This window comes from Lygodium microphyllum, chromosome 21 (assembly GCF_053477565.2).
Source record: "Lygodium microphyllum isolate KBCC chromosome 21, Lygodium_microphyllum_v1.1.10, whole genome shotgun sequence".
Lineage (NCBI taxonomy): Eukaryota > Viridiplantae > Streptophyta > Polypodiopsida > Schizaeales > Lygodiaceae > Lygodium > Lygodium microphyllum.
Genome location: NC_141155.1, coordinates 23,597,923 through 23,624,128, shown reverse-complemented (window position 1 = coordinate 23,624,128; position 26,206 = coordinate 23,597,923). Strand labels below are relative to the sequence as shown.

Below are 26,206 nucleotides of genomic sequence, written 5' to 3'. Positions count from 1 at the left end.
CTCCCAAATATACATATGATCCAGTGACCTCAATACTCCCTCCTGCTGCCATGAAAATACTCTGTCTGCGTATTTGAGCTGATGTATGGAATATAAGAACCTTGGTTTTACCAAGGTTCACTGTCATGCCTCTCCGTATACAAAAATCATCCAATGCTAATAAATGTTGCTTTAATCCCTGAGCTGAGTCTGAGACCAACACAATGTCATCTGCATATAGTAAGATATGAACTGTGGCTCCACTGAGATCTATACCTCCACCGGCTCGCTGTTGAATAAACTCTGCTATCTCATCAATGTATAGCCCAAATAGAGTCGGTGAGAGTGGGCATCCTTGCTTCACACCAATGGTGCTCACAAGGGGATCTGATGTACCTCCCGGACATTTGACTCTACCAATAACCCACTCATATAGTGCATAAATACCCCACATCATGTCATCATCCACCCCCAGATTAAGTAGGCGTCTGAAAAGCCTCTCTCTCGGAACCGTGTCAAAGGCTTTGCGGAAATCCACAAAGCAACAGTACAATCTCTGTTTCTTCACTCGTGTCTGGTCGATCAGACAACGGAGAGTGAAGATGTGGTCTATGGTAGAAAATGCCCGTCTGAACCCTGCCTGTTCGGGTGTGCGCATGCACTCTCTCTCTGCCAGCGTGCTGAGCTCCTCCTCCATCACCGTGCCATAAAGTTTGAACAAAACTGGCCCAATCATGATGGTCCTATATATGTTAGGATCCATAGGATCCCCTGACTTGTGGATAGGTACAATGGTGTGCTCTGTCCACGAGTCAGGGAACCCCTCAGACAATGCACGGTTGAAGAGGTGAGCAATGAGTGGAGCCAATGTGTCTCTGCCATATATAATATGCTCTGCCTGAAGATCAAACTGGTCTCGAGCGCGGCCATGCTGTAACCGTGAGATAGCATGTTTCACCATACTAGTGGTGAAAAAGGATGAAATACCTGGTCTCGGTGTACATGGTGTGGGTATCAGCGGCTGTGCGGATACATGATATAAACTTTGTGCGTATCCATACCATACTGCAGGGTCATGTATCGGTGTGGGTGAGCGTGGTTCTCTAATCTGCCTCCATGCCTCTGCACAATCTCTGCTCATAAGAAGGTGGTATATATCCCAATACCTCTCCTCCTCCCATTCCCGCTTTTTACGGCGGGTCAAGCGGTGCATGCGTCTCTGCGCATGTCTATGTGTGATCTCTCCTCTGGCCTCCAAATCGTGTAGCTGTCGACGTAGATCTCTGCACTCATCATCATACCACCTGTTTTGTGGCATGGTACCGGTCCGAGGGGGGTGCGTGTATGTGTGATGTGGAAAACTGAGTGTAGCAGAATCATGCAGAATGCGTGTGATATCAGTGGTCAGTGTATCAAGGGGTGCGTATGGATCAAGTGACGTGATGTGCTCCTCCAGATGCTGTGAGTAAACATGTGAGAGCTCATGAGTGAAGTGTATGGTAGTATGCATGTGGGGTATGATATCTGCAGGTGGTGATGGTAATGAGGTGAGGAGTGAGAAACTGAGAAAGGTGTGATCGGCACCGAGTGGAAGTCTCCCAAGGCCGAAGGACTCGATAGTATGCATCCCATCGATCAGTCCGAGCAGATAATCTACAGTACTCTCGCCCCCCCCATGTGGGAAGCATGTAAGACCTCCTGAATATGGCCATCGTGCCATCCCGTTATAAATAACAAGATGATGTCTACTACCAAGCTCAAGTAAATGCCCTCCATACCCTGTGGCGTCTGGCCCAGTATCTGCTGACTCCCTATTGATCCCCAACTCCTCAGGGTCTAATGCTCTCATGATCTCTGGCTGCTCCATATCAAAACTCTCACACTGTCGGCTCTGTGTGCGCCCGTTGAAGTCCCCCATAAGGAAGACCTCACCCAAACTAGAATACAGAATAATGTCCTCTGAGAGCTGTGAATAAGGGGAGGGGGAATCTCTGGCCTGAATATCACCCTGCGTAGTAGCATATCTAGACCCTCGTGGTAAAAAGTAGCATACTGCCATATAGATCCATCTCTCATCTGATATCTGCACTCTGATCCATATGTAACTGGCCTCCTCATCTTGTCTCACTAACTGGATATGTCTCTGTATCCCCTGACGGAATAGAACTGCCACCCCTCCTGAGCCCCTAGATGTGCTCTGCCTAGTAGTAGCCCGGTATGCAGATACCCACTCAAATCCTGTAATGCGTGGGAGCCCTCTCTCTGGGCTCTCATGTGTCTCTGTGAGGAATATAACATCATGGTCGGGTAAAATCTCCTCAAGTCTGTCCGGTCGTGACCATAGGGAGCCGTTGCAGAGTATCTGTGGCATGCATGCTCGTCTGTGTGCAATCTGCATCTGAGTCAGGTCCTCATCCATGAAGATAAGAGAGAGAGAGAGAGAGAGAGAGACTGTTGTGTGTGTGCCAGCCTGCCACTGCAAATCCTCTCACCCGTCCACAACCCAGTACGTTGTCTGTCTATCCATAGCCCTGCCTTCGGGTCCCACCTTGCCCCAGGGGCCCTGTTGCCTTGCCTTGAGGGTCCTACTTGTTTGCTTGCACGGTTTACAAACTGTGTGTCCCTACCTGCGCACCCTCGCACTCATGCTCAAGGATCTGCTCTACTTGTGGTACACATTGTTCCCTGGCACGCAATTGTACCATGCGCTTGCCTGTTGTGCTACAACACTCGGGCAAAGCAAGGGATATGTTGATAATCCCCGTTCTTTGATGGCGGGCCAAATCGGAGAAGATATGGATCAGTTTGCTGCAGTTCTGGAACCAAAAATGGATGTGAAAGAAGATGCCATGGAAGAAGACACGGTGCCTTGCATCAATGAGGACTTCTCCTCCCCCTGAGGTTTAGCCTTCTATCAAACACAACATGAATCTCCATTCTAAATTTCCTTCAGTTTCTGCACCCCTTGAATTGGATGATTCTTCACCCTACTCATATGCTAAGGTGGCTTCTACTTCACATGACTTGCAAGAACCTAACTGCGACCAGCTGCTCGAGTTTGCAGACTCCCTTCTTGAGGAATATGTTAAGTATAATCATAGAGCTATTCCTACTTTCGTAGAGGAGGAGATTTTCGATACATAGGTGCATACTCAAGAGGTTCTTCGCTCCTTTTCTGCTTTTCATGAGAAAGATGTGATTCTCTCCTTCATTGGTTGGATTCTTGTGCTTGCCAAGATTTGTCTGTGGCTAGCAACTATTCTTCAATCAGATTGTGTGGAGGAGATCTTAGCAAGACAGTGTGGATTCTATGAGGCTGTCCTTTCTACTTCAGCACGGGATTTCCTCCTTCATACGCAGCCCCTTCTCTTTGAAAAACAATTGGTGCACATTGTCTCCTAGCATCCATTACTAGATTTCCAATGCTTGCTCGAGCACTCCTTTCCGGTATGTGTGGAAGTGGAGAGCTACCCTTGGCAGTCCTTTGGGCCCTTCTAAAAGATGCAATGGCTGCACTTGGCCATGTGTTAGTACCTCCAAGTCTGAGGCAGCCAACCGCAATCAGCTGTGCATGTTGTGGGATACCACTAGAAAGAGACCCAATCAGTTGCATCTCAATTGCAGCGGCATGAGGTCTCTTTGGTTCCAACTCAAGTGGGATACTTTTGCCAGCCACTGTTTCTTGTGCGGTCAAATGGGACACTTCATAGCCAAATGTTCTAACTGAAAGAGCATCTTGGTGGATCATCCCATGGACATGGACCAAGATAAGGTGCACAACAAGCCTCCACCTTCGGTCCCACAATAGTCTACTCACACTAGTGAGGCAACTGGCTTCTCCTTTACATTTGGAGACACAAGGATGGACAAAATGCCAAAAGTGATGAAGCAATGAAAGCATAAACAAGTGCTAAAATAAACTACTAAACACAAGACAGAAGAGAAAGAAAGAGAGAAAACTGCAAAAGAAGAGAACTCAGAGGTGTGCTCAGGAAATGGAATCCATATACCAAACACAAGATAGGTGCGTACAACAGTGAGTCACTGGTTGCATGGGCATTGGCACTAGCTCCTCTCTCCACCAGGGTATGGACTAAATCTGCAAGTGATGAATAATGATGATGATCAAGGAGGAGGAGGAGCCCCACTATAAATAGGCATAAAATAGGCCATAAATAGCACATAGTTGTCAAGTATGAAAGGTACGATATAGTACGGTACGATATTAGTACGAAAAAAAAATAACTTGATTATTTTGGACTAAAGATAATAGAATAGATGTTTAAAGTCTAAATAGCAATGCTATTAGAGTATATAAGATGAATATTTAAGGGTAACATGCCAAAACCTCATGCCACATGTGCAACATGCACAATTGTTACCTATAAGTTATAAGTACATAGATGGGAGTGGATACATCATACACGAAGGATCGTACAAATACGAATAGGCTTGAGAGAGAGAAGGTTGAGAAAGAGAGACTAGAGAGAGAGAGGCTTAACGAAAAGAGGGTGTTAGAGGCTTGAGAGAGAGAGAGAGAGAGAGAGGCTTTAGGGAGAGAGAAAGAAGAAAAAAAAGAAAGGAGAAAGAAAGAAAAAAATACGTAGGCTTGGGGGATAGTGGCAAAAAAGGGCCAGTTCTTTCGTACTAAATCATACAAATACCATAGTTGTCTCCGTACGTGGTGCGAAACAGTCCATACAGTACTATCCGTACGGTACTGTACAGTACGAATTCGTATGTTAAAAATGGCCTGTTTTGGCCACCTGGACTGCGCATCCTCATTCCGCGTTTCCTGTGCCCCCGCATCCCGCGTTTCGTGCACTGTTGCGCTTTTTGGGGGGGTGGCCTATGAGACCCGACAAATACCATGCCATGATTCCACTGCATACAGCACTTGTGCAAAAGAAAGAAAAAGTTACCTAAGTTGAAGGTAAATGGCTGAAACTGATAAAAGCATGATAAACTACTCTAGATCTATGATCATAGGGTACATACACATACATCTTACAAGACAGCAAATGGTGCCAGGGGGAAACAAGACTCCTGGGAAAAAATTGACTTAAGTAGGGAGTTGTGTGTAGTCTGAGAATGGCCCTCATGGTTCACTGAATCATGCTGGCATGCCCTCCTCACTGATGCCATGGGTAGTGCACCTTAAAAAGTGCACAATAATGGTCTGGATCCGTCTATGATAGTGGCCTTTGTCTTGCCTCCTGGGACATGGGCAGCGGGCCACACTAACCTCAGTGTCTCTATTCAGGACCATTCCCTTGAGACCAATGTGTGACCCCATATTTGGAGGGCCTGCAACCAATGGTACCAAAGTATGGCTGATATCTAGTTGACTCAATGTGGAGCGAACGTGAAGATGGGGTGGAGCTGGCCGATCACACATCCAACCCCATCGGACATATGCACTTCATGTATCTTGGTCGTACAAGTACGTTGTCAAGTGTCAGAGAGAGTAGAAGGTCCCAATAGAAGGCCATCTTTGTCCCAAGACGTGCTTGTCTCTTCCAAGTCCTAACGGTATCCAGCCGAATTATGTTCTGCCTGATCACACTGTTCTGCTGATGGCTGTTAAGTGCATATGATCATTGATGGCACCTCCAAGCTGTACTGGAAAGGTGGCAGCATCTGGGGGCTCAGCTAATGTTGCCCAATCCAGGCATCAGCCCATGGATGCTGACACCCTGAGTCCTTGTCTGCTCCTAGTTGTCACGAACTCCAACATTTTGTATGAATAGGTTGCTAGAAGACATAGGTACAAATAGATTTACACATCAATAAGGATCAAGAATACAATGGAACAATCGCATCTTGTCTACAATATGGATTCACATGCAAACTTCAATCACACGTGCATGCATACTTTTAAGGTTTTCTCACACTGAATATGTGTTTTGTTTTCAAATGTGGGGCATGTACTGGTGTTTTTTTTCCCAATACAGAGATGGATTAAGGCTCAACTTACCAAAACTCGTTCTAGTGTGGATACATTTCTAAAGCATATTAGAAATTATATAAGAAAACAATTACACAGATCTATTCATCAAAGTCATGACTGCACATACAGGTCTACAGCAAGACAACTTGATAGATACTTGAAAACAACTGCTGATTATGCTGAACAAACTGCAATTCGTATAATAACCTTTACATTATCAAATTGCTTATTCAAAGGTGACATGGCACCCAAAGTATTACCAAAAGAGTTCGATGGAGGTTTGGTACAGCTTGTTTGACTTGATAGCCATGAGTTTTGGACTTCAATCACTTCAGCACCTGTACCACATCCCTTGTAGGCCTCCAGTAGCTCCCTATGTACACAAAGCAGAAAGATTTAGGAGGCGATGTGACCTGATTCTATGGAAGGCTTGGTTCATTGGCATATGGCAATTTCTGCCGCTTCTTTGCCGCGACTTTTGTACTCTTTCAGTCATCTGAATCCTGACTTTCAATACTTTTGCAGTCATTTGATATAATATAAATTACTCATTATGAAAAAAAAGAGAGTTAATATTAATGTCTTCTAGCGGCCAAAACTGACCTAAAGGACAACATCAAATACATCAATCATCATTTGTACATTCCACTTCAGGTGTTGAAAAGGCTTAATCAACTAGATATTGACAGCATTATAAAATAGGCATATAATATGTCAAAAGGTCCACCTAAACATTTTCAGATGGTCACTTCCCTTCTACCTTGGGTGTCTGAAACTTTGCAATGAAGGCTCTACCATGTCAATAGACCGCCCATTTCCATTGTCTTCGGGCTTCATGCACTTTAGCTGATTCTTGCAGCCTGTTCTTGAGCTGGGTGAGTGTGAGGTCCCCAATGTCAATGAAAGGGATGGCCTTCATGCACTTTAGCTGATTCTTGCAGCCTGTTCTTGAGCTGGGTGAGTGTGAGGTCCCCAATGTCAATGAAAGGGATGGCCCTATTGATTTTGTGTTCTTGAACAAAAAAATCTTTCTCAATCTCTTCATCTTCCAAGACTTTGACCTTGTCCAATCTGCCATCCAAGCCTCCTACCTTGACTTACTTGGCAACCCAAGTTTCAAGCTGTTTTTCTTCAATCTATGTTATGGCTTCCTTTACTAGAATCTCTTTCTTTGGTTCAGATTGTTGGACCTAATGGTCGTTCTCATCTTCGCATATCTTTATTTGGCTTATGTGCTCTTCCAATTCTTGAACTTTCTTCTTTGTTCCCTTTAGCTCCTCCTTATGTAATGGAAGATCAACACATAACCAACCAAGATGCATACATCATTGACAACATCATGACAAAGATAGGTGCTGGCCCAAAAGTAGGACAAATCAGCCCACTAAGCATCAACTACATACATAAAGCATGACAAAAGCATGTGCATGTCACCAAGTCCCATGGTTTCACTGTAAGACCCTCAAGCTCAATTGCGTAGCCAAATGCTCAATGTAATATCCCAATGTCAAGTAGCGACTCCCATTGAAACAAAAGTCAAATGCCAGACAAGCAAACAAAGCTCAAAACATCGTGGAAGGCATTCATACATCCAAGATCCAAGTAGCTTATATCCGGAAGCATCCAACCCAAGTAACTTGCAAAGCTCTTACTGGAGCATCAAATGGCCATACATAACAGTGAATGGCAGTCAATGTCAAGATTCAAAGCTCCAATCTCAACTACAAAGCATTCCAAAAGCATAACCAAGCATGTAAGATCAATGGTATACCCTGGTGTAGTATCTAAAGTGCTTGGGAAGCATCAATAAGTAATAGGCATCAAGTTTCTCTGACAAAATAGCATTCAGCCCTACTTATTACAGCAGTAAAAAACCTCTATAAAACTGAGCAAAAGAGTGCTCAAATCAGTCCCATAGCATTCCAATACATTGGCATAACATCCCCAAATGATCTAGTATCAAAAAGACATCTTGGGAAGCATGAGTGACGGCAGCAACAAGCACAATTCACGTTGTTGTTGCTGCTCCTGCTGATGTTACTGAGGCTTTGGAAGTACTCTAAGGTGCTCAAATGAATTGAGTAAAGCCCTGGAACAACCTTCAAGGGGGGAAAGAAGCCAGGTAGAAGATAGGGCTCAATGCATACCTCCGAGTAAAGAATCCATGGCTGCCATTGAAACTATAAGCTAAAGGTATTCTCCACAAGCTGAAGCAATGCCTCGAGCTCTCGAGGAGGATGGGTTTAATACCAGTTGAAGATAGTGAGCCCTGAAGTGGAAGCACGGAGCAGAAGCAAGCGCTATGGTGAAAGGAACGAGAGAGAGAGAGAAGATGTGTTGATTCTTCACAGTCCACATCAGAGCATTCGGTGATGGACGCTCCGGAAAGTCGTGTGTGGAATGTGTTTGCTCTTGCCATACTTAAGCAAGATCTCTGGTCTTGGCTACACCCTTCTTCTACAGGGTTTACTTTCCATTCTGCGCAGTATATAACTACATGGTCGCGGTTGGACCGCATGTACATCATGCAGAATGATGATTTTCTTCCTGAGATGCTGGAAATGAAAGTGTTGCAGCAATATGCCTTGTCGGACCATTTCCCTCTACAGCTTAAGATGCTTGCACTGCACCTTTTAAGCAATTTCTGGATAGACTCCCTTTGCGTTTCAACTCGTCTTATTTGAAGCATTCAATCTTTCGGGGCTATATGCAGCAATTGATTGATAGATTCTTATTGGACTTCTCCTCTGAGGGCAATGCTTCATTTGAACGATTGCTCTCTAATGTGCAGCGGGTTGTTCGGCAGTATGGGATCCATCATGCCTCTCTTTGTCAGCGGCGTCGACAAGCAGCGGAGGACTTACTGGCTTTGGTTCGTTCTCTGCTGGTGGACACTCCAGATGATGTATTTTTGCTGCCACTGGCGATGCGTTTGGTGGATCTTATTAAAGAGTTTCAGTTGAAATCTTTTCAGCATGCCAAATTGTAAAATTTGACTGAGAATTTGCAAGATAGTGCTTGTCAGACTCATAAGTTCTTTCGAGCTCTACAGGCATCTCCTGCTATAGAAAATATGACTAGACTCCAGGATCCAGAAGGTCAAATGGTCATTGACCCTCAAACTATTGTGAATATGTGCATGAATATTTTCTAGACCTTCTTGGTTCTTCTCCTTCACCTTCTAACCAAGTTACTCATGCACGCTCAGTTTTCTATGATTTGGTCCGCAATCAGGTTTCACATGACATGCAAACTACTTTGGAGACATATATTTGTGAGGCAGAGGTTATGGATGTTTTGTTATACCTAGCCAAGGATAAAAGTCCCGGTTGGGATGGTCTCACCAATGAATTCTTTGAGGTTTTTGCTACTCAACTGGTGAAACCATTGACGACTATGTTTCAGCAGGTTTGGGAAACGGGGTTCATGCCTTCCTCATGGAAAGAAGGTCTTATCAAACTGCTTCCAAAAGTTCCTTCGCCATCAATGTTGAAACATTGGAGACCAATTTCTTTGATGGGTTCGATGTATAAAATCTTTTCCAAATTGATGGCGAATTGGCTCCACAAGCATCTTCCGGCCATTATGCATCTTCTTCAATATGGTTTCATTAAGGGCCGAAACATTTTGCATAATATCTTAAATGTGCAAATGGCTATTGACTATGCAAGGCACTCTAATCAGGAAGTGGTATTGATTCAATTGGACCTGGAAAAGGCTTTTGATTATTTAGACTGGTCTTTCATTACAGAACTTATGTCTGCTATGGGCTTTGGTACTCGGATGTCCCGCTTGATCTACACCATTAGTGCTGCGGCTTCTTCGCAAGTTATGCTAAATGGCGGTGTTACCGAGCCATTTGTCCTTGCACGCTCTGTGAGACAGGGTTGCCCTTTGAGTCCTCTCTTCTTTGCCCTTGCGACTCATTCGGTTCTTTCGATGTTATCTTCTATGGCAGCTTCGACTCAGTTGGTTGGATTCTCTCTTCCTTTTGGACAGCACTTCATTAGTCAATCTTTGGCTGATGACAGCTTTATGATTTTGCGTGCGGACAAGGATAATCTTCGCAAAGCATTAGATGTTTGGACGCTCTTTAGTCAAGCGTCTGGTCTTCATATCAATGCTTTCAAATCAGCCATTCTCAGTTGCATGGAGTCAGATTTACAGTCATTGGGCTAGCAGGGACTGGTTGTTCCCCATGGTTCCATTGTCAGGCATCTTGGGTACCCTTTGGGTGTTGATGTTCGGCCAAAGCAACTACTAGGGTGGATTTCACAGAAACTGGTAGCCAAGTTTCTGTATTGGAAGTCGCAGGCTTGGCCCTTCCATGTTTGCCTCAAAGTGGCTCAGACAATTATGTTGTCAATGCTCACATATTTCTTGCCATTGCTGCCTTGGACTACTACTACTTTGAATGCTCTTACTCAGTACATTCGTTTCATGTTATGGAAGAAGGACTCCTTGCATGCATGTATTTCATGGATTTCTTGGTCGCATGCATGTATCCCCAAACACATGGGTGGTGGGGCTATTTTGGATGCCGAAACTCATATGCTAGCACTTCGTTGGCCCCTTTTTCATGCCATGCGCTTGGATCATCACCCGTGGGTCGTTATAGCCCATTATTTTCTTGAGGATCATGGGCTTGTGCATGGTAATATCCAAATTCGGAGCTCCTGGTCGCATGTTCTTAATGCAGACTCTAGGTTCTCTAGTCCTTCCTCATCCCTACTTACTCATTTGGTATGCTCCTGGAAATTGGTTCTCCAGAAGGCTCGCTGGCATCCAGCGGAGGACCACTTACATACTAACTCTTTCCAACTGGAATTATTGGCAGCCTCGCGATTACTTTCTTGGGATGGCAAACATGAGCTCAAACCAAAATTTAACCGCATGGCACGTTTGGGCTTGACTTCAGTTGCAGGTGCCACCCTTCCCAGTCGCAATGTGTTGATATCGTTTCGTACAGCCATGAGGCTTTTCAGAATCCCTCGTGGATACCGTGATTTATGGGAATAACTTTTACTAGTACTCCAGAGCAGACAACCGTTTCCTGCCCTTGCTTTGAATCGTCCTTGGTAGGACTGGGACCTTGCAGGTCGGTTGAATCTCGAAAAGGCCTCAGCTAACCAGGTGTATCATCTCCTGATTAAAGATCATCAATGGCTGGTTACTAAAGCTAATACTATATGGGGATTACGTGAATCTCAGTCATAGTGGAAGGCAACTGTGATGGAGGGCTGGTTGAACAAGACACCTTTCAAATGCAAGGTCTTTCTTTGGAGGGTGATGATTGGTGGTCTTCCTCTTGCTTCAGCCCTTTCCAAGCGTTGAATCTCTAACGGCAATTGTTTCTTTTGCACCACCAGTGTGGAATCGGCCCGTCATCGATTTATTTCTTGCCCTCTCGCTAAGAATATCTGGTCACTCTTGTCAGCGGTTTGGTGAGTAGTGGTTGGTTTCTCGTTAAGCCCTTTTGATTGGGTTTTTGTACGGCCCAAATACCCCACACCGGCACAGTCGCATATGAAGATCTTGTTTCACTTTCTTAGATACTGGGGCTGCTAGCACAATTGGACCACTCGGAATGCCTTTCTTTTTGATTCGGCCTCTAATGTTCCGGGACGTATTGCAAGGCTTAAAGGTCTCCTACATTGGCAGATAGATCTCCTTCGCCACTCTGACTTACTCCCTCGGGAAGACTTACTTCCCTGGCATATGGCAATTTCCTCTGCGTCTTTGCCATGACTTTTGTAACTCGATGGCTTAGAGCCATCGTGTATCTTGTAATTATGTAAACTTGTACATTTTTTTCATAATTAATACAATTACCTTTTACGAAAAAAAGAGAGAGGATGTGGAAACTCCAACAGTCACAATCTGTGACTAGCCTTCCCTTTTTCAAATGTCACTGAAAGAATAAAGAATAAAGTGATAATGATGGGCACCCGCCAACCTACAGTGTACAGGTGTGCAAGTAACTAATAGACGGTACGGGTATTGTTAGTGTAACTAATACACGAGTGGCTAGGCTGTAAAATTCCGATGGCTTTAGGCTCATGTGAACTAGCCATTAGGAGATTTGGAATTATTCTTTTAAATAAAAGCAAATTTTTTTATTTCCCCTCTCCTCCAGCCGACTGTCGAGCTGGAGAAAGAGGGGAATAGCAAGAGATGCAAGCTCCTTGCTAGAGCTTGCCTAGGCAAGGAGCCATGCCTGTTGACATGCAAGGGAGGGAGCATCCCCCTCCCCTCCTCTATTTAAACCATGGAGCGGCCAGAGAGAAGGGGACGGCTGAGCGCTGCCATGAACAATTCAGGGAGGGGAACGCCACCAAAATTCAGAAAGGGTGAGCGTAGAGACTCGTGAGGAAGAGATTGAGGTCGACGAATTCTGGCTGCCGTGACGCTGGGGGAAAGAGAGTGAGGTGGTCTTCGCGCGGGAAGAGACCAGAAGCTGCAGTAGCAGCGTGGATAGGGCGCCGCCAAATGAGTTCGCCCTGCCGCCGAGGCCCTACGCCAGCTTTGAGGGCCGGCTGTCGACTGTACCCCCCCCTCATGTCTTAAAAAAACCTCTCCTAAGCCCTTCCTGTGGGCTTGGGATTACTTTTTCCCCCCCCAATTTCTTCCCTAAGGGCCTTAGGCCCTGTTTTTATAGCCTTTAAGGCTACTTTTCCCCCTTGGAGTTTTCCCCTTAGGGCCTTTTCCCCCATAAAAGGGTTACCCCTAAAGGCCCTTTCTTCCACCCTCCCGTGTTTTAAATTTCCCCCCTTAGGCCCTTACCTATAGCCTTTAAAGCTACTTTTTCCCCCATGTTTTAAACCCCTAGGCCCTTTTCCCACCCCCTCAAAAGCTTTTTTCCTATAGTTTTTTTTTTGTTGTAAGTTCTCCCTTAAAGGGCCTTATTCCCCCCCCCCGTATCTCAAATCCCCCCTAAGGGTCCCCCCCTTAGCCCTTTCCTTTCCCCATGCAAAATACCCTTGGGCTTTAGTTTTTTTTTCCCCCACTTGTAAAAGGAAAGAGAGTGTTGAGGGTCTTTTAACTCCTCCCTTTCCCACTCAAAAACCCTCGTAAGGGATTCCACACTTTTTTTAAATTCCCCGTTTGTGCGAGTTTTTACAAGGCCATTAAGCCCCTCCTATGGCTTTAATGGGTCTTATCCACAAAAGATTGTGAAACACCCCCCTTTTCGAAATCCCTACTTCAAGGAGGAAGCCTTCTAAAACTGCTTTCGATGGACGGTGCAAGTTATTGCAAAAGGGAGCCACGGTGGAATTTCAAAAAGGAGTTGTAAAGCTACTTCCACGGCGGAAATGCCTCCTAAGAAAGTCCAAGGCGCAGCCGCGAGAGGGTCATCTCCCAGCATCCACGTGGATATCTCACCCCAAGCCCAGGTTTTCCTTCCTAATTTTTATTTGGTATTGTTGTAATCCAATCATGCAAGACTAATTGTTAGAAATAGGATATATTTTTGTCCTTAATGCTCACGACGGAGGAACTTACTCATTAATACTTTCAATAAAACAAGCAAAATAAAGGAAGCATAAATGCATTTCTAGCAAATAGCTTTATGCATTGAAATGAATTAAAAATTAGATTAATGTCCATTAAAATAGTATACTTCGTTTAAGCCTAGAAGTATAAACTGCATCTCGCACTATTAACCCATATCCTCTTCGCAATGAATCATCATGGAAAGTGCAAGGCATGAGATGACTCTTACAATGCATAACTCTAGGAAATTATCATTTGTCAACTGCATAAATTATCAAGAAAAAGGTTGCTTGTTTAACATGAATTTTGTTCGCAGTTATAGGAAGATTAGTTGGAATTAACCTAATCTATGCCTGACCTTAAATCGACAAGTTAGGGTTGCAAAATCAATTTACGCATAGACAACGAGTCATGTGAATATGATCACGTAATTATCTTCTAGAGTTAAACAAATTGGCATAAAACCTAAAACACCTAAACCGCGGAGTACTCGTTTAGAATGAGTTAAATTCCAAGAAATTCACTAGGAATTAATACGTAACCTATCTGTTACATATTGAAACTCCTATACCTAAATACTTGCCCACTTTCACCGAAATGTAGGGATAGTGAAACATATTTGGAAATTGAGCTAGGGTTGTCCCTAAGATTCTCACAAGATGGAACTTGGAAACCCTAGGTCTAACGACGTCAGCTCAATGTAATCAGGAACAGATTGTTTCGTGACTCCGTTCAATGAGTAGAATAAGTCTCATAGTTCGATGCGACACTTGCGCAGCAAGTGCGGAGTCATATGATCTTGTGACTGGATCACAAAAGAATGGCCAAATTTTCACAATGAGGTTGGCGGGTCCTTACGCAAGTTATCTTGCAAGAGGATGAATAATCATCCTAATTCAGTATCTTTCTTAAGTAAAGAAGATTGCTTGGAAGCAATAGGCCAACCGATAAACTGAAATAACCTATGAACTTAAGGTTTGACTAGGTCGGGTTAATAGGGTACGCCCTAACCCAGGATATAGGGGATCTTGCCAAGTTGCAATTCATCCCGGATCGAGTGCTGAACGCATTCGAAAGGAATGATTCATTCCTTAGTAGTTTGCCAACAAAAACGATCAATGGAAATGTTTGTGCTTGCTACAGATTTTAGAGCACTGTTTGGCTTTGTTTGATCAATGAATTAAAAGATAAATGGATATCTATACTTCAGGTTGAAGGCCTGAAGGGAGAGGCAGCTTTAGTTACCCCCGACTGCTTGCTTGACCCTAACCAAGGGGATTGTTAACCGCGCCGGCCAAGTGGACCGAACCCGCTGCGTGAGGTCTCGTCGTTGAGCGCTACTTGGAGCAGGAGGACGCTTGGGTGCCAGAGGGGGCTCTGGCCGTAAATCCCTCACCTTCCAGGCCCTGCACAAGAGGCTAGCATGACTCGGGATTGGATCTCGAGGGCCGCATACTAGTCTACGGGCGGAAACTTGGATTAGTGATCCTTGTGGATTGCTGGATAGCCTTCGGGCGGATTGTGGATAAGCCTACGGGCTGGACTTTTTGTATTTCAAAGATAAATATGATAACCTGTTAATAAGGAACTTGTTTGACATTGTTTTTCTACGTCAAGTGATAAGATTACGTGAAAGAACCAGTGCCTAACGGGTTAATTAAAGAAGCTAATTGTTACATGTCCAACTAATGTGTTAGGTAATTAAATAACTAAAACAACCCAAGGAAAGTGCGAAGGATGGGCCATAGGTCCCCGTCCTACGGATGGGTGGTCCCAGTTGGCCGGGAACTTTTCTCAAATCACGATGGACAGCAGGAAGATCGTCAAAGAACACGAACAACAAAAGCGTTGACCTAGAGTTATGATTGAATCTGATTTATGCTGTTTTAGGGGAATGGAATGGGACTATGCCTTATGGTAGAGAGGTTGAGCTTTGCATCCTTCTCGTTTCCCATTCTCCTTGAACCAAGTGTAGCGTGAATCCGCTTCGGACATGGCGTTTCTGCATAAAGTAGTTCGCTTGGGTCCGACGCTAGTTGCCGTTAGGAAATGACCAATAAGGAAAACCCTAATTCAGGTCGATCCTAAGTGGGAACGGCCGGAATACTTCCGCTACGTGGCAGACGCGGAAAGCCCTAGATCGCAAACCCCGTAACATTCCATGGGAGTGCCGGGCGGAGCTTTCTAGACATCCTTTCCGATGGACTGCTAAGACGTGTCCTGAAGATACAAGTGGACACGTTACATAGGCACAGGTGCATTTATCCCCAACACTTGGGACTTGACAGAAAGAGAGCATGCCAAAGGATGCATGAGAGCCAACCACCTACACATATTACTAGACCGAATGATTGGTATGAATATGCTTGCATACTTTATGATGTTCTTGGCCAAGAACCTATGCCACTCCCCTCAACCTCAAGACCAGCACATTGCAGATTTTTCATGAAAAAAAAAGTGAGGAATGCCATATGGAAACTGAAAAATGGGAAAGCCTAAGATCATGATGGTTTAGTAGCAATACTCTTCACGTATGCTTGTGATACCTTAGCACTAGCGTTGGCTCACATCTTTAACAGGGCAATCTGTGCAACCAGTTTGGTAAAACCATACTATTGTGCTACTCTTTGAGAGTGGAGACCCCATGCTACTTAGTAACTATCGAACCATCATGATTGGACACATATTGGCCAAAATGTATACCTCTATTGTGGAACAAGCATTGAGTGAATGTGTCGAGATGCATGATGTGATATCAAAAGGCCATAGGATGGCTGCAAGAGGGGATATACAACTCTAGACCATATTTTTACATTGAGGGCAATCAGCAAAGTTACATTGAGGGCAATCAGTAAAGAAGGCAAGGCATTCAAGAAAACGATCTACTATTGTTTTGTGGACTTTTGCAAGGCCATGTGCTAGACTCATGAGAAGAATGCAAGGCATTGATGTGCTCGTAGAGATACAATGGAGTATCTATGTCTTGTATGAGATAGTGACACACAAGGTATGGATTCCTAAGGGCATCTTAGATATAGTCAATAGCACCATTGGGGTAAAACAAGGCTGCCCACTTTCACTGACACTATTTCTAGAAGAAATTTCAAAATATGTGGAGCTAGCCTAGTTGAAGTGCTGATACCATTACTGCTTTATGGATAGACCAAGATGGAGTGGAGAAGGAATACTATGACAAGTGTGAGCATATGGATAGACCACTAGTCATGATGATCTCACATATGATATGAGCAAAGAGTTTGACCCCACATGAGATTATCAAAGCTGAGTTGGAAGCATCACACATGGTAGTTGAGACCTTGGTCCAAGCAGTGACTTTCATACATAGACTATGGGAGCTTCCCTAAGATAAATACCCACGGCTAGCCCTAGCCTCTTCTAGACAGCTAGCAGTAGATGGTGATAGACATTGTTGGTATGCTCAAATGAGTACATGGATGAGTTTACATGGGCTGCAAATTGACAGACTACCCCCCCTTGATTATAGCTTGTGGATTTCCCTACACTTGACCTAAGCAGTGAACCATGCGATCAAAGCTGACATACTGAGGTTAGATATAGAGAAGACTTGGATCCATCCCCCCTTGCCCCATGGCACGAGGATGGCACACTACCAGAACCACTTTCTTCAAGTATTTGAGGATGGTTTCATCACCCAACCCAGTTACATGGATACATAGCTGCCTCATGGATTGCGCACAATTATTGGTTAGATCCGCACCTCATCCCACCACCCAAGGATTCAGACAGGCAAATGGGAGGAAATACATACAAAGGAATGCATATGCCCACTTCGACAAATAGCCAGAGACAGAGAAACATTGCATCTGCCTATGCATGGTATATTATGATATACGCGGCAAATACCATTGTCTGTTTCGAGAGGGTTTTGGATCCTTGAGACGAATTATGTAGTTTGAGGATTAGAAATACTTGGGTTTCTTCCTCGTGGAGCTCCAAAGGTGCAAAGCATCTATTCTACAGAGTAGGAGGCTTCCACAGCTCGACTCACATAGACAAAGAGCGGTCATTGACTTTTTTACCGCATACAGGAGTACATCATCATTGGACCTCATCTTCTGTAGTTGTCCCTTTGGATAGAGCAATGGCACTCTACCGGTCTTGGCACCCATGTCCACCTGGATGAAGGCCTAGACAACCACACCATAGACAAATTAGAGCTATCATTGAGCACCACAGGAGACAGATGCTGAGAGACACCTCGACCATACAAAGATACATCTCCTTAGAGGACAGTCATCTCATTGATGGAGAGTTTTATTTTTCTACTTTTACTTTTAGATCATTGACATGTTTTCTTTTTATAGGACACTATTTTACTTTTTAGTCTTATAGACATGTTTTTTATCTTTTCTCATTCTAGAGGAGAAACACAACATCATTGTATGTATTGCTCTGGTCTCATAGGCCACATTGGTACCACACAGATACACTATGAGTTTCTAGAGCAAACTTCGCATATCTATAGTGATGCAATACGAGATGGCTTAAGCTAGCTAGACCAACATGAACCATAGGAGGATGTCACTAAATCTCTAGGGAAGGTTTTACATACAACGACTATAGGGGCATTCCTATGTAAGATGGGCTCTACTGCACCACGCAGATGCACTGCTCCTCAAAATACTTGGTATGATGATGAGTGCAGACAAACACCTACAGAGGGATATTGCACTAGGGACATGCACACACAAGCATGCAAGGAATGTCTTCCGTCATCTTGTGTAGAAAAAGAAGAGGGATTATTTACCCAAACTAGAGTCTGAGATGTATCAGCTCTTTTTGAGCAGGGACAACAAGAAGGCATGGAGGAAATTTCACGGTAGACAACCCCCAATTTAGTTGTCATCACCTATGGTATGGCATGAACATGCTAGTGCACTATATGATGTTCCATCACAAGAGCAGATTCCCTATCCATCAAACTCTAGGCCAACACGATGTGGATTCTTAACGGAAAAAATGTGAGATATACCATTTGGAGGTTAAAGAATGGGAGAGCACATGATCAAGACAGCCTTGTGGCAGAACATTTTGCACATGCATGTTATGCATTTGCCCCTATCTTGTCAAATATCTTCAATACAACTATGTGTAAGGGGTTTCCAACAAGTTGGTTTGACGACACAATAGTGCCGATTTTTAAGAGCGGAGATCCATTGGTTGCTAACAATTACCGCACTATTATGATTGGCCATATGCTAGTGAAGATATATGCCTCTATTATGGAGCATGAGTTGAGTTGGTGGGATGAAACAAAGGGGATACGGTTTGCAGGACAAGCTGAATTCCACCAAGGATACAATACATTAGACCATATATTCACGATAAGGGCCTTGATTGAGGAGGGACAATGACGAAGGCAAAAAACCTATTGTTGTTTCGTGGATTTCCACAAAGCTTTTGATACAGTACCACATGCAAGCCTCATGCAGAGGTTGCAAACCATTGGGGTCCTAGTGAATATGCAGTGGTGTATTTATACATTATATGAGACAGTGATAGGTAGAGTACGAGTGCTTGAAGGCATAACAGACTCGGTGTCTAGCACGGTTGGTGTAAAGCAAGGCTGTCCGCTCTCTCCTTTGTTGTTTGGATTGTACATTGATGAGATTTCTGATTACATACCGAGATGGGGTGGTATGGAAGCCAACTTGGTAGGGGTATTGATACCAATTTTGCTATATGCAGATGATATTGTGCTCATCTCAAATTCACATGAGGGGCTTCAACGACATCTGGATGCATTGCATGTGTTTTGTGAAGAGAAAGGCCTCAAGGCTAATCTTGGAAAGACTAAAATTATGGTCTTTAACACCTCAACAGCTTGTCTTTAACACCTCAGCAGCTTGGGTGACACTATGTGTACATCCGGGTCACACACACTTTAGTTATGCCCACACTGCTCTATGGAGCAGCCATTTGGGGCCCAAGCCGTTTTCATACTAGACAGATGCCTGTCATGGACTGTAACAGACATGAAGCACAATATTATGATGGTTGGGAACATACGGAGAGACCGCTCGTCATGATGATAGCACATAGTATGATAAGGGCAAAAGCCTCAATACCACAAGAGATCATCCGAGAAGAGTTGGGTGCAGCACCCATGGTAGTGGAAGCGCTATTCCAAGCAATCACTTTCCTCCAAAGGATATGGCAGCTACCAAAGACCGATACCCTAGGCTAGCTTTGGAGTCTTCAAGACAATTTAGCAGATGGAGATAGACAATGTTGGTACGCACATATGAGTACGTGGTTGAACTTGCATGGCATAAATATAGACAGATTGCCACCGATTGATTATAGCCTTGATTCTCCCACTTTGAGTCTCAGCCATTCAGAGTTGAATAGAGTGATTAGAGCAGACATCACTAAAATGGAGACAGAGAGGACTTGGTCCAAGCCCCCTTTTCCATTAGGCACGAAGATGGCACAATACTAGTCACTTCTTGCAGCTTTTCCATGATGGTCTCATAGTGAGACCGAGATATATGGATGCTCAACTCTCTCATGGGCTTCGAGTTGTTATTGGACAGATCCGCACCTCATCACATCAGCTAATGATTGAGACAAGTTGATGGAGTCATGTTGCAGCAAATGAGAGGATGCGCCAGCTTTGCGGATGGGAGCCAGAGACTTTGTGGTACATTTTAGGTGCCATCTTACATCCCCAAATGCCCTCTCCTATTCCAAATGATTGGGGCAAAGACATCTATGCAGAAGCAATGCTTGCTTGGAAGAGATGATTCCAATGCCCACTTTGCTCTTCTCTGATGCATCTCTAAAGTTGTTCTTCCAAAGATCCTGCAATACTTATTCAATACTATGGGAGAAGTTATAGCTTATGTATGAGGCTCCATCGACCATATGAGTCATGACTCTTTGTGGTTAACTTCAAACTTTAAAATTCAAGGTGACTACCACGATTTAGTCGTTCCTTCTTTGGGTGACGTGGATATACAATCAACTTCGACACATGCAATCTGCCCTTCCAAAAGCACATCTTGGGGGGACTACTCTTTACAAGCTTCCTCTTGACTTCAATCAGGTGACCAATGCCTTATGTGCACAAACATCAGCAACACCTCTGAATTTCGAGTATTTGACCTCTATGCTGCTTGAGCATGTGATTTCTTTATATTATAGCAAAGTCTACCATCTCGATATGGGGACAAATAGGAAGCCTTTGCAACTTCAAAGGGGTGACAAGCAAAAGAAGAAGAAAGCATAGTCTTATCATTGTAGCCACAAGGGGCATGCAAGCAACTAGCGGTACAATAGAAGGAGAAGGAGAAAGAAAAGGAGAAGGAGAAGAAGAAGAAGGTTAGGGGGCTCCTCCAACGAGTCACCATCCTTATAATCTTCACATTCGAATTCCGACTCCAGTCCTCTGGAAAAGGCAGAGGCAAAGGCTATAAAGGGCTCCTCTTCCACAATGAAAGCGCATGCCATTAAGGCCTATGATATATTACAATTATTTGATTGTTTAAGTTTCCAATATAATGGCCAAGGCTTTGAATTTTTCCATGCTTCATTGGCCTAGAGCCCTTGGCCCTTCCAAGAAAGTTGTCCAAATCTTCAATCTCAATCTACACAACAAACCACAACAGTACAAGATATAAGATATTTATCTATAATGCATAATAAAGTCTAACATAAACTCAATGGGTAACTTCAAATTATATTTCATACCTTAGGGTGTTCGTCTTCTTCAAGAAGACTATCATCATAAAGATTTATTGAACTCTTGGGCTTCTCATCTGATGGAGACTTCAATCTCTCTTCATATCCTACATCCTCTTCCTCCTTCTAGCCCTAGTGGTGCTATCATCCCTCACAACTCTCTAGTGCCAAAGAGGGGGTGTGAGAGGGTGACATAGAGTGGTCTTTACTTGTAGTCTAAGCTCATATGATGGGACACTTTGGCAATCTAACCAAAGGGGGGAATCCATGGTCACGATGTGCTTTTTGTGGAGTTGGTTCATGATAAGCATCAAGATTTGGCTATTACTAATTTCTGTAGTTAGGGATTGGTACAATCAACATCAACATCAGTGTCTTTCCAATGCACCTCGGTGGTGGCTTGATCACCCACTTCCTTAGATATACATGGTCTGATATGATGGTCATTGTTGTATTTACTATTATGAGTCATTATCATTGTATATTTTATTGTACTGATCACGCACGATCTGAGAAAGGGTACAAAGCACATCTCATAGGGTGTCAAAGTCTGTGTATGGGCATTTCAGTTTTTCTGCCAGTGCATATTTATGCTGGCCGACCTATTTTTGGTGCCTATTTTTGAGGCTAGCAGCCTAGTCATTTTTGGTATTATTATTTTTAATATTTATAGGCAGGCTCCCTTCTCCTCAGTCATTCACTCATACTCATCCTTTAGCGCAACTACTTCCATTTGGTGAGAGGGGGACTTGTGCACACTGCAGATGACTCCTTGCCCGTACCTTGCATTGTTCTTGAGTGTTGGTATATGGATTCCACTTCCCCGGCCTATTCTCTTTGAGTTCTTGTGTCCTTGAAATGTTCTCTTTTGTTCATTGTATTATTGCAGTCTATTACAGCAGTATCTCTGTGCTTCCATTGCTGCACACTTTTCTGACACCTGTTACCTTGCTTGTATCAACACACAACATAGGACTTGAGGATCATTCCATCTGATTCCATCCCAAAGGATCCTAGATGCACTGTTAGGCTCGCATCCATTGCCACATTTGTGTATGTCTATACAACAGATTACATAGCCCATTTCAAGCCCTCAAGCATCTTGAGTCTTGATTGGTGTCTTGCAATGGAGAAGCAACTTGAAAGCATCCATCGCAATGGGAATCGAGCATTGATGGATCATCCTAGTCAAAAGAAGGCCCTTGACAGGAGAGACGTCTTGATATGGCATTTGGGATGCAAAGTATTGCAGGCCAAATGATGACCTCCTTGCACCAACTTTGAGTTGAACATGCACATACTCCTAAGATGTACTAGGGGACGAGATCTCAAAGATGCCAAATATGATTACTATTTGCTATTTTCTTGCCTATCACAAGATAATGGCCACTACTACTGCCTTCTCCATGAGGGATTCAGTCCCCTATGCGCTAAGTTATGGTTTCCCTAACTACAAATGCTTGGGACAATACTTTGGAGTGCTTTGCAAACACCCAATTTCCCCAAAGCAGTATCAATGGTACACAAGACAAGAGAGAATGAAAATTTATAAAATTTTTAAGGCCTCCACCACCAACTCAAGTTCCATGAGCACCAGCCTAGGCTCACTCGTTCAATCTTACAGAGGGCCGAAGGGTAATCATTGAGAGCCATTGAGATGTGTAGAGCTAAGAGGCCATATACCCTTGGTGTCCATACGCCCACAACACTATTCAAGGATCCATGCTATCATTTCACATCACTATCGAACCGCCCCAAGAGACTCACGTCAGCAAATACCATCATAGATGTGTTGACATCCCTCCATCATAACCTTGTGTTGGATTTTTGAGGATGGTATGAGAGCCAAAAGCTCTTGTGCACACCTATGACTACTTTTTTTGTTTGTTTTATTTATCCACAACAAGACAGAACATGAATCGATTGTATTTAGCAGTCTAGTCCCATAGGTCATTTTGACCTACAGTAGATGTAAGCCTTTTTCCCTCGTTTAGTCTCTATCATAGCTTCCTTCATATATAATAAGAAGCTATTAACACTAGAGTAAATATCTTTCATATTATAAGTTGTTAGATCTTTGTTGACTAATGTGACTCTGTTTAAAACGAAATGCTACATGTGGCATGCAACTTATATACTTCATATCAAAATGCCATGTAAGTTTACTTACTGAGGTTACCTCTTTAGGTTATTGACAATAATAACCAACACCCATCAGATGTACTACCTATTCAATGATAGAAAAGCATGGCCCCACTTGAATTTGCTTAATAGTATGTTTGCAGTTGCCTGTTCACCACTGTCAGGAAAAACAGTCTAGTGTTATTTCATGAGCTGGTATTTTTAAGAGACTTTTCCTATATGATGACACATTATAACACCTAAAAGCATGAACAATGATTTTATGTTTTGAAAGAAGACTCCTCTTACTCAAAGTGTCTACAAAATGAGAGTGCTAATGAGCCCGAAAAGAACAATGCCCAACATGGCCTACTGATGCAACTACCTAACATATTTGATAAATCAACACCAAGTGCACTCTTATCTGTCATGGTTGTGAATTAACTATTGGAAACCCCTGTCGCATCTCTCTGTGTCTCCAGAAGTCTTACCACTTGCTTGCCTTTTTCTTTCTTCCCCTGCTCATCCATTGTGACCTCCTCCCTGCACCAACTTCCTCATCTCTAATCATTCCTTGTGTCACTCATCTTTCTTTACAGCCACTGCCCCCCCCCCCAAAACCCAGGGCCCTGCCCAACTTAGTTTTAAGTTTTTATTCCCTCAAGTCACCTACAATTTCACTTGTCATCAAGCCCTCTGCCTCCCCTCCTGCCTTTGCATGATCTTCACATCAATCCCGCCGCATGATCTTCACATCAATTCCCCCCCAACGCCCCCCCCCCCCCCCCCCCCAAACAAACCCAGGGCCCTGCCCAACTTAGTTTTAAGTTTTTATTCCCTCAAGTCACCTACAATTTCACTTGTCATCAAGCCCTCTGCCTCCCCTCCTGCCTTTGCATGATCTTCACATCAATGCTGCTTTCTCTCACTGTTTCACCCTTTCAGCTTGCATATACCATTCATCCATGCTTCCCACCATACATCTCTTTCCCTCTCGCCACATTCCAGCCTACCTTGCTAACCCTTGTCTTGGTTGTGATCTCTTGCCACTCCCTTTCTTTGCATCATTTTTCCTTGTATTTCAGCAGTAGCAAGGCGAGGTTCAAAGTACACTTAAAGCTTACACAACAAAAACCACTAGTCTGGTGTCAGTGCAACCTTTTGTTGCACCTCACTCTTCTACCTTGCATATCATTCTCTCAAAGGATACTCAATACAAGATACACAAGAGGACTATTCTGAGACAACATGATTAGCCTCGAGACAGATTGCATTCTACTTCCCTGATTGCAAAGGTCATGCTTTTTAGGGTGTCCTTCCACAATGAAGCTCAGAATGTCAATCTAGATTCTCAATGATGAGATTAGAGTTTGTTTGATGATCTCTAACTAGATGAATGGATGAAGAAGGTTCTAGAAGGGTCCCTTTTTAGAGCCACTTCTAACTTATTCAAAGCTTGATGGCATTTATATTGTTACCTAGTGAGTTAGTTGTAAGTGGCTTCTAGCCATGACTATCATGTCTAGCCTCCAGGATTTACACTTACAATGTGTCTAGCCCACAGGCCATATTTTGTCCTTTTTATCTAATTATTGAGTATGTAGTCTGGAGTGATGAGTCGAGACTCAAATCTAGAGTAAATTATTACTATCCTAGTAGCTTGCACCATACACGCCACCCTTCCACTACAATGGGATGTTACAACACAGAGAGAGAGAGAGAGAGAGAGAGAGAGAGAGAGAGAGAGTGTGTGTGTGTGGGGGGGGGGGGGGGGGGGGGGGGGGGAGGGGCAGGTATGGGGTTTGTCCTTCCACAATGAAGCTTAGATGATGATCTATGTTTTGCGTGATGAGCTTGGAGTTTGTTGGATGATCTCTAATTGGATCAATGGATGAAGATTATTCCACAAGGGTCACTTTTTTGTTGAGAAACACAAATCCTTGAGCAAGGTCTAGCTATGGAGGACGGAAGTGAATGACAAGAAGCATAATGACGGAGACTAGACACACTAACTGTTACTCAAGTGAATTAGGTTCCAAGATTAGCTTGGACTCACAAACACAATATTGAGTGGAGAGACAAGACTCAAAGTACAAAGTACAATAGCATTCATCATATTCAATGTCAAGTACATGCTTTCATAGTTGTAGAATGGTTCCCCTTTTCCCACTGTGCCTTTTTGGGATTCACGCAGCTTCTCCTAGGCTGTTGCATATCCCTTGTCCTACTGCTCCATACAAAGAGGTTGTCTTAGGAGTGTGATTGCATAAATCTCAACACCCCTCCTCAATCACAACCATAAAAAGCACTAAGTATACAAAGTTTGTCATAAGTAGAACCTTGCTAAGTATAGACATGGAAAAAACCAACCATATAAAGCTAGAGGTTGTCACAAGGCCTCAGTAAATGTGAAGAGGTTGTAGTACACAAGTTACATGAGGATTACAAAGCTTATGATTGGAGCATGCAAGTAAATACAAGGCTTAAAAAAGTTGGTCTGCATAGTGAGAATAGAAGGACTGATGAGGCTCGTCCTTCTATTATTGAGTGTCTTCTTTTTCTTCTTCTTCTTCTTATTCTTCTTCTTCATGGTCTTATTCTTCTTCTTCTATAGTAATGCACTGAAAAGGTTACACCAATCATGGCAACGACCCAGAGGCAATTGCCATATGCCACGGATGCAAATCCTCCCGAGGGAGCAAGTCGGAGTGTCGGATGATATCTAGCTGCCAATGCAAGAGCCCTTTAAGCCTGGCAATATGTCGGGGTACATTAGAGGCCCAGTCAAAGAGAAAAGCATTGCGCGTGGTCCAAATGTGCCAACATCCCCAATATCTGAAAAAGTGAAATAAGAGCTTCTCATGCAGCTGTGGCGGTGCGGGATACTTCGGGCGCACAAAAACCCAGTCGAAAGGAGTTAGCGAGGACCCCACCATC

The 26,206-nt window shown here is 43.7% G+C and overlaps 1 protein-coding gene across 5 annotated transcripts in view; it reads right to left on the bottom strand.

Annotated features, from left to right (window-relative positions):
• Positions 1–26,206, bottom strand: part of LOC148017813 (RNase L inhibitor protein-like protein) — a 94,644-nt gene that overhangs the window by 6,292 nt on the left and 62,146 nt on the right. For all 5 annotated transcript variants that reach the window (XM_087661677.1, XM_087661678.1, XM_087661681.1 and 2 more), the window contains 2 exons: positions 23,376–23,447; positions 6,190–6,302 (listed from right to left, as the gene is read on the bottom strand). In XM_087661677.1, coding sequence (XP_087517803.1) covers positions 6,190–6,302; positions 23,376–23,447 — 185 coding nt within the window. The remainder of the gene's footprint in view (positions 1–6,189; positions 6,303–23,375; positions 23,448–26,206) is intronic.